This window comes from Macadamia integrifolia, chromosome 14 (assembly GCF_013358625.1).
Source record: "Macadamia integrifolia cultivar HAES 741 chromosome 14, SCU_Mint_v3, whole genome shotgun sequence".
Lineage (NCBI taxonomy): Eukaryota > Viridiplantae > Streptophyta > Magnoliopsida > Proteales > Proteaceae > Macadamia > Macadamia integrifolia.
In genome coordinates this window covers 16525986-16535711 of record NC_056570.1, presented here as the reverse complement: position 1 = coordinate 16535711, position 9726 = coordinate 16525986, and the positions used below count along the sequence as shown (strand labels likewise).

At 38.9% G+C, this 9726-nt stretch overlaps 2 protein-coding genes across 2 annotated transcripts in view; one reads left to right on the top strand and one right to left on the bottom strand.

Annotated features, from left to right (window-relative positions):
- LOC122060582 (ER membrane protein complex subunit 3) overlaps positions 1–7801 on the bottom strand; it is a 9937-nt gene extending 2136 nt beyond the window's left edge. Inside the window, exons 1-4 of the mRNA XM_042623717.1 lie at positions 7507–7801; positions 7304–7397; positions 195–314; positions 63–111 (exon numbers count right to left, since the gene is read on the bottom strand). Coding sequence (XP_042479651.1) covers positions 63–111; positions 195–314; positions 7304–7397; positions 7507–7658 — 415 coding nt within the window. The 5' untranslated portion in view covers positions 7659–7801. The remainder of the gene's footprint in view (positions 1–62; positions 112–194; positions 315–7303; positions 7398–7506) is intronic.
- Positions 7802–8869: 1068 nt separating this feature from the next.
- Positions 8870–9726, top strand: part of LOC122061961 (glycerophosphodiester phosphodiesterase GDPDL3-like) — a 44544-nt gene continuing 43687 nt past the window's right edge. Inside the window, exon 1 of the mRNA XM_042625557.1 lies at positions 8870–9081. Within this exon, the coding sequence (XP_042481491.1) occupies positions 8979–9081 (103 nt within the window). The 5' untranslated portion in view covers positions 8870–8978. The remainder of the gene's footprint in view (positions 9082–9726) is intronic.

The window sequence follows — 9726 nt, the reverse complement described above, 5'->3', positions numbered from 1 at the left end:
GGGGGGGGGCATAAAAATCCATATATCCAAATGGAAGAAGCTAAAACAAGGTAGGAACTAACCTGCCACAAAACCAGAGAAAAAGAAGTTGACCCATGCAAAAGTAAGAGTCTGAAAATTGAACAGAACATCACATGATTGTCAGTGGTTGCATACGATCATTTCAACATGGTTAGATTACACAATATCGATACCTGGGGTATGATCATTGAGAGATTCTTCTTCATCATATCCATGGCCATATTTGGATCAGAGAACATTTGTGCCTGGGCATTCGGAGTCTGGCCCTTGGGGACATAAAGCAATCCATTCTCCTGCATAATATAACTTTCAGTGGACCATGAATGCGGCATTACGGCATATATTGATGCAATTGTAAAGGATAATTCAAAATATTAATATCAACAAATGGGCTTTATCCAGAAAACTCTCAAGTTTCAACTGATCTACCACCTTCTCTAACTTGAAACCATTAAGAAACAACAAATGGTGTTAGCCATGCTACATAAACAAAAGCTCCATTCAAGATGGGATTGCTTGTTCTAAACCTCAGATATGCATGTTGAACACATTGTAAAAATGCAACCCTAAAACGATGCAGAAGACAATGGAAAAACAGAACAAATAATGCACACAAATTTTACGAGGTTCGGCAAGGTTGCCTACATACCCGGTGAGATGAGATCTTGTTTTACCGTCAATAGAGAATAGGGTTACAGCACTCGTCCTCACACATCTCAGTATTGCTTGTATTACAGAGAAAGAAACCCTCGCTACAAATATATAGCGAAAAACCCTAATCCGAAAAGTACACAATTGCCCTCAAATAAAAAATTCGAGCAGCCCCCCTACACCCTCCTTGCAACCCCCACGGCTCGCTAACCGGCTAGCAGGACCGCCATCCTACCTGTCGAGGTGCTGCACCAGTACTCCCTGGATTAAACTATGATGGAATACTAGGCATCGTACACCAACAATCTCCACCTTAGCTTGAATTCTGTTGAGCCTCCTGTAAAGATAACCTGTAGACGTCTTCATCCTCGTACCTCATCAGAGGTACAAACCCGCACCTGTTTGGTGCATCCCTCATCTTCAACAATGAGTAATATTAATCAAGTCCAAACAGGACTCGAACTTCTCTGTAGTAACTGGCTTCGTAAACATATCTGAAGGATTGAGATCTGTATGAATTTTTCTTAAGTGAATACCGCCGTTTGATACAAGCTCCCTGATCTTGTGAAATCTCACATCAATATGCTTTGTCCTTACATGAAACACCTAATTCTTTGCAAGGTATATGGCACTCTGACTGTCATAATGTAACATTGTACCTTCTTGCTCCAACCCCAACTCACAAACCAGTCCAGCCAACCAGACTCCTTCCTTGGCAACCTCAACTGCCACCATGTACTCTGCCTCTGTAGTGGATAATGCAACTGTAGACTGAAGCATTGCCCTTCATGATATAGGTCTACCAGCCAATGTAAATACATACCCTGTAGTAGACCTCTTCTTGTCTAAATCACCAACATAGTCGGAATCAACATAACCTGTCAATTCTGTGGAACTTCCCTTGCCACTGAACATAACACCTATATCTTTAGTTTTGCTCAAATATCTGAAGATCCACTTAATTGCATTCAAATACTCCTTCCCCGGATTACTCATGTATCTGCTAGCAACACTGACTGCATGAGACAAATCCGGCCTGCTACAAACCATAGCATACATGAGACTCCCAACTATGCTAGCATAAGGGACCTGAGACATCTGCTCCACCTCCTCATGTGTTGTAGGGCATTTCCTTTCAGATAACTTGAAGTGACTAGCTAATGGAGTGCTAACCGGCTTAGCCTTTTCCATATTGAAACGCTCTAGCCCCTTTTCCATATACCTTTTCTGAGTTACCCAAAGTTTACCTGCATTTCTAACTCTAAAGATTTCCATGCCAAGGATCTTCTTAGCAACATCAAGATCCTTCATCTTAAATTCAGCACTCAACAAAGGCTTCAAAGAGACTATATCATGTTTGTTCTTTGCAGCAATGAGCATATCATCAACATAAAGCATCAACAAAATAATGGAATTATCACTTGACACTATATAATAAACACAACTATCATACTCACTTCTTGTGTAGCCAATCTTCATCATGTGAGAATCAAAGCGCTTATACCACTGCCTAGGAGATTGCTTAAGACCATAAAACGACCTTTTAAGCAGACAAACATGATCTTCCTTTCCCTGCACCTTGAAACCTTCAGGCTGCTCCATGTAAATCTATTCCTCCAAGTCACCATGAAAAAATGCAGTTTTTACATCAAGTTATTCAAGCTCTAAATCATACATGGCTACCAAGCAAGTAGTACCATGATCGAAGTGTGTTTCACCACTGGAGAGAATATTTCATTGTAGTCTATCCCCTCCTGTGCATAGCCCTTGGCTACAAGTCTGGCTTTATACCTTTCACGCTCCTTCTCAGATGCTGCCTCTTTCTTACGAAAGACCCATTTACACCCAATGATTTTTCTTCCTTTGGGTTTTTCCACAATCTCCCAAGTCTTGTTCTTCTGTGGAGACTAAATTTCCTCCATCATAGCTGCCATCCATTTATCATGTTGTGCATCACTCAAAACATCATGGTAGGAAGATAGATCACCTATAACTACAGTGAGGGCATATGCAACCATGTCCTCAAACCCGTATCTCACAAGTGCTTTGTGAGTACGCTTCCCTTTACCCTTTGCCACAGTATAGGGAACTTTTACTGCTTCCTGTTGTCTGGTAACTCACTTGATGATTCATTCTCTCTTATTGTTTCTGACTCACCTAACTCCACCTGCACAGTAGAACCTTCTTTATTTTCATCAACTGCTTGTGAATTGTAATTTGACTTCACTATATGAGATTCATCAAACACAACGTCCCTGCTAACCACAACTTTCTGTGAACTTAGATCCCACAACTTGAATCCCTTTACGCCTTTCTTAAAACCAAGAAAAATAAACTACTTAGACTTTGGGTCTAACTTGGAACGTTGCTCACTCTCAACATGTGCATAGGTTGGACAACCAAATATTTTCAAAATAGAACAATCTATTGGTTTTTCTGTCCATACCTCTTCGGGAATTTTACAATCAATCGCCTTTGATGGAGACCTATTGATGAGGAAACATGTCATATTCACTGCTTCTGCCCAAAATCTCTTGCTCAACCCTGCATTCAGCCTCATACTCCGAGCTCTTTCTAAAAGTGTTATGTTCATCCTTTCAACTATACCATTTTGCTGTGGTGTCTTTGGAACCGTGAAGTGACGTGTAATCCCTTCAGCTTTACACAATTCTAGAAATGGCTTGTACGTGTACTCCCCTCTATTATCTGTTCTCAAGTACTTAATTTTCTTTCCTGTCTTCCTTTCTACCATAGCCTTTCATTCCTTAAATTTAGTAAACACCTCACTTTTATGCTTCATGAAGTAGATCCAAACTTTCCATGAGTAATCATCAACAAAGGTCACGAAGTATTCTGCCCCACCTTTAGATTTTGTTGTTGAAGGACCTCATACATCGTTGTGTACATAATCAAGCACCCCTTTACTCTTATGTTTTGCAATTTTGAAACTAACCTTGCACTGTTTCTCAAACACACAATACTTGCAGAAATTCAATTTACAAGTTTTTACTCCCTTCAACAGTTTTCTTTATGAAGCTCCATCAATCCTCTTTCTCCCATATGCTCTAACCGCATATGCCACAGATATGTATCATCTGTATCAAATCATGCATCTGTAGTCATAGATGTTCCACCTGTAACAATGCTCCCTATGAGTCTGTATAGGTTTCCTGTTAGTTGTCCCTTCATAACAACCATAACACCCTTAATAACTTTGAGAACTCCACCTTCTGTTATGTACTTGCAGCCATTTGAGTCAAGTGCCCCTCAAGATATTAAGTTTTTCCTTAATTCTGATATATGTCTCACATCTGCTAAAGTTCTTACTATCCCATCAAACATCTTGATTTTGATAGTGCCTATCCCAATGGTCTTGCATACAACATCATTCGTCATTAGGACAGTCCCACCATTATATAGTTGATATGTATCAAACCAATCCTTATGTGGACATATGTGATATGAACATCCATAATTTAGAATCCAAGAATTATAAGATTGATTCTTACCTGATGATATAGAGAGTACATCTCCATCATCTCCATTTGAACTGTCAGCCACGCTAGCTTCCTCAGATGCCTTATCTACACCTTTCTTCTTCAAGTCCGCCTTCCTCTTCAAGCACTCTCTCTTCAGATGGCCTTCCTTCTTGCAATAGTAACAAAAGACCTTTGTTTTTGTCCCTTTTAATTTCAATCAATTCTTCTCAGATCCCTTCTGATTTGATCTCCCTCTTTCCTGCTCCTTGTCACCTCCAAAAAGACATTCTCCTTGAGATTTCATACTATTGGCCTTCTTCCTTGTATCATTAGACATGAGGGCAGCCGCGAATTCATCCATCTCAAGGGTCTCCTTCCCGTATACGAGATTCGTTACCAGGTGATCATATGATTCTGGGAGCAATGACAGCAACAATAACGCCTTGTCTTCATCCTCGATCTTGTCCTCCAGGTTTGCATGTTTACTTACGATCTGATTGAACATGTTAAGATGCTCTAATAGATCCGTACCTTCCTCCATCTATAGATAATACAATTGTTTTTTCACGAATAACTTGTTCGTTAAGGACTTCGTCATATAGATGCGTTCAAGTTTCGCCTATAACTGCGGTGCATATTCGATACCCACAATATATTGTAGGGCATCATCAGAAAGATTCAATCGAATAGCACTTACTGCCTTTTCCTCCATCTCCCCCTAATCTTCTTAGTAATTTTTGCAGGTTTCTTCGACTTCCCCAACAACGTTTTCACCAAACCCTGTTGTATCAGAAGATCCTTCATCCTTCGACACCAGAGAGTGAAATTGTTCTTCCCATTGAACAGCTTGATATCATACTTGACATTCAATCCCTTCCCTGCCATCGTGATAGTAAACCCTAGAAAACGAAAACCTAAAGCTCTGATACTAATTTGTAAAAACGCAACCCTAAAACGATGTAGAAGATAATGGAAAAATAGAACAAACAATGCACACGAATTTTAAGAGGTTCGGCAAGGTTGCCTACGTCCCTGGTGAGATGAAATCCTACTTCACTATCAATGGAGATGAAAACCGAGAATAGCGCTCGTCCTCATACCTCTCAGTATTGCTTGCATTACAGAGAAATAAACCCTTGCTACAAATATATAGCGAAAAACCCTAATCCAAAAAGTATACAATTGCCCTCAAATAAAAAATTCGAGCGGGGGAAGGCCCCCTTGCAACCCCCACGGCCCGCTAACCGGCTAGCGGGACTGCCGTCCTGCTTGTTGAGGCGTTGCACCAGTACTCCCTCGATTAAACTATGACGGAATACAAGACATCGTACACCAACACACATCTGGGCATGCAAAAGAGTATTTTGCTTCCACCTAATTTATCTAGCTGCAACTCTGCATGTATCACGCATTGGGTGAATTCCACATTCAGGATCCTCTCTGGCCTTACCCTCACAAATGTCTCATCTCACCTATTGATCAATCAAACTGTAAATTACCACTTCAATGAGCCAGACCCCAAAGGGGGATTGAACTAGAGTTCAAACAGCCAAAATCAAGCAACATGAGAGGTTAACACACAATTATCACTTCACTAAAAGCACAAACACACTCTACCTAAATAATTTCCCCTTAGCAGAGAGTTCAAACCTGCTAATCTTGAACTAAAGGATGGACCAGAGTCAATGGAAGTCTACATGTTGTGCATGCAAGACATGTTACAGCATTTTATTGACATACAAATAAGCTAAAGCAGCTTGAAACCAAAAATTTCCAGTCCTCATCTTTTATGACCATAAGATTCTAACTCATTAGCTTCGAAAATATGGTTATGAGAGAAATCCCATTTACAAGGTAGTAGCAACCATTAGCCTCACATAACGAGAGACTAAGATTAATCCTTTGTGTAACTGGCTGTTTTATGCAGCACGCTTATGGGCTTAAATCAGCTAATTCATCAACACAAAAATATCATCTCAATGCTAAAGATTATAATGATAATGTGGAATAATCATATCATTATTAAAGACCCAAAACAAAAAACCGGTCTAACAAATCTCCATTTGGCTAACTCATCTGCTCGGCCATTGATCAACCTAGGAATCCATTGGAAACTTGGAATAAGGAAAAATTGGCAAAGCTACAGCGCAATGAGATGCGTGAATTAACAAGAGCCTTTAACAACTTTCATCATTCACCCTATGATGTTAGATGTTAGCCATATCAGCATCTATAATCAGCACACATATGCTTATATCAGGCCAGAAAAAAAGACCAAAGAGCCAGGATTATGACTCTTTACAGGAATCACCCTGACCTGTCAGTCCCAAATATGTAGCTGATATAGATTCCCCACCCCCCCCAAAAAAAAATAAAAAAGCCCAAATGGGTGTGGCAAAAGAGCTGCAAAACCCAACTTGGATGGCTGCTCTCTTGGCAATAAATGCACACAAACACACACCAAAAGAAAAAAAAAAAACCCCGATGCCCCATGGGGATGAGAATGTATAAGCAATTGTGAAAGACCCCCTGAAAAGCTCTGATGCAAGAGTCCAATACACTATTCAGGTGTAAATTCTGCCCACATATTGCTCTAAAGAGCTAATGCTCCCCCGAAATATCCTTGAATTGCTGTCTGCCCACATGGCATATAATGCTGCAAGCAACGTGTTCGCTATAAAAATTCTCTCTTAGGTTCTAAGTAATACCTTTCTGACTCCACAACATCCGCTGGGAATACCCACTCCATAAGAAACATACCCAGGAAATGCAGCATTGTAGCCAGAATTGATGTGCAGTTGATAATTCAGGCAAGTGTTCAAATTAAAACTTTAATATCTACTATCTTCATACATAGAAAGCAGCTCGCACGCAACAAAAGAATACTAACTAACAAATTCATCTAATATAGTTAAGCTAGAGGGGGAAACACTATAATGAAGAAATCAACCATAGCTTAAATTCGTATTGCAACCTATATACCGTAGGAGCTGGTCAAAGCCAACTGGCTAGATATACTTCGATTCACAGTGAGATTAACTGAAGTTATCAAAAATAAAGAATTTTAAGAAAATTTATTATTCTGTCGCTCCGTTATAATCCAAAGAAAAAGGAGCAACAGATGAACAAATTTTCGAGAAAAGAGTTTGAACCTCATTGCTGAAATACACTTTTCGAGAACGGAAGGACTTCGCTGGAATCAAATTTGCAGCCGCCCGTAAGTTCCTAGCCCTAATAACGACCTGTCTGGAACCATAAACGAACACAATAAGTAAAATTAGTATGTTATAGAAAAGAGAAGTTGATAGAATCAGGGTTAAGTAATTCATAATTGGATTCTCATTAGAATAACAACCCCTCTTTGACGATCTTGGCGTCGGGCATTTGAGACGATCGCATCAGCTTCGAGACAAAATAGCGAAGGATTCCAATCAGAACCATGACCACGGAGAGAGGGATTAGAACCCAATCTCTAATTGCAGTGTCTAAGACCAGATCTTCCGCCATGGAAGCAGATCGTCAAGCTCCCAAAACGCTCCTCTGCGATCTCTTTTTTACTTCCCAGATGAGAGAGCTAACTGATTCACAGGGGCTCGAGCTCCTCCACGGCCTGTGTGTTGATTTTGTTTGTCGAACTCTTTTCCCGTGTCAGATGCCGCTAGAGATCCTCGTATTTACATCAATACCCTTCAGGTCAACCTTTCTTTTATCATGTGGGTCTGGTCCTTTGCGAACCTGGTTTCTTTGTGACCTTGGGACTAGGAACCCAACCCAGCCCGAAATGACAGAGGCTCATTAGGCACGGTTGGCTGCAAGGGAATTGAGAGAAAGCGAAGTGAAATTTTTTATTTTTTTATTCTACCCAAAAAAAAAAGCTAAATTTTTGTAATTGTTACCTGATGGTGTAAATAATTTCAAAATATATTAAATTTAGTTATTGAATTTTAGTTACCAAATGTGGTAAAGAGTTTTAAATGATTAACTAAAACTCTCTTTTTTTTTAATTGAGTTCACTCATCTTTACTTCCAACCAAACAAAGCTTAGGGAAAGTATAGGTTTTTCTTTCATGAGAAGAAAAATCAAGGTCTTACATCTTACCCATTGCTAGTGACATTTAGATTTTATCACCACTTATTACGTGAATAGAGGTTAATGATCAATGTGATAGAGAACCTTATAACCATCCAAATATTTTATATAAATGCATATGATGATTATAATTCCTAAACTAACCTTATATTTTTTTTCTACAATAAGATTATAGGGGCAGTGTTGGTTGTGAATTTTGAGAAAGAGAGAGTGAAAGGAACGTGTTATTTTTTTATCGAAGATGAACATATTCTATGCATCTTTACTCTCCTTATGACATTATATAAACCGATAATGTAAGTTTACAATGAATTCATCAATTTTGATATGTAATTTTAATAAAATATTAATAAATTTTTCTTTCATTCCACAATGTAGGATGTATCCTTTCACTATGACTAAAAGATAGTTTCAATATTGTATGATAAGAGATGACAGTTAATTATGATACATGAGTCCAATTATATCACGAGTTCTTCTTTCTCTATGAGAAGTGTAAGGAAAACTTTAGTTATAAAATCCTTTCATGCCCATCGGTGGCATTTTTTAAATTATCCTTTTAAGATTCTATTTGGATGGAGTTAAATTCCTTTGTTCTCATATATAAAGAGTCAAAACAGAAGTCAAATCACTTCGTCTCTGTAACAACAAATATCTTCCGACAGGAAGTTGGAAATTTGAGCAATCTAGCCGGCAGTTGAGAGCACTGAGATAACTTTCCGGCGACCTCGGCGGCAATGCCGATCCTCCGATCACTATTTGTGCTGTTTCTGCTACATCAAGCTGCTGTGGTCACTTCTCGGGGATCAAAAGGCAGTGGTTCATGGCAGACCTTGAGTGGTGCGTCTTCTTTTACATTTTCTCTCACCTACTTCTCTCTACTCTCTCACTTTGTTCTTCTACCATTATACATATGCTTGTTTTACTTTGGAACCAGTTGAGCTTACAGAACATTTGCACGAATAGGTTTCGTTCTCTCTTCCCCCTCTCCTCTTGAATTTCGTTTCATAATAGCATGAAAATTTCGGAGTAGTAGATTCTGCAAGGAAATTAGTTCTTACAAACTCGAAGAACGGATGTTTTCCTCACCAATTCTTTTAACTGATCGTTCTTTTCGCTGCCAATTCATCAGAAAAGCTTGGTCTTTGTCTGGAATATTTACTTTAATATAACTATTCTGTTTGTGGCTTTTGTATCTCAGGCATACAATAAAATACTGAAATTTTGTTACCCTATGATCTTCACAACTTATTTAATTCCTGAAAGAAGATTTGGAGAGTCAGAAATCTTTTAGATGGTTGCCTAGGAGAATTTAGTAGTTGGCCTTCCATGGTTGTTTTCTTATCCATTATTGATTTATAGTTGTTTATTTTTTATTTTTTAGTTACTATGACAAACCAATTCCCATATGTTTATGATATCTTTGTCAAACAGGCTTATTGTTATTGCTTTATTCTTGGTTATTTACTATGTCATGTATGGCAG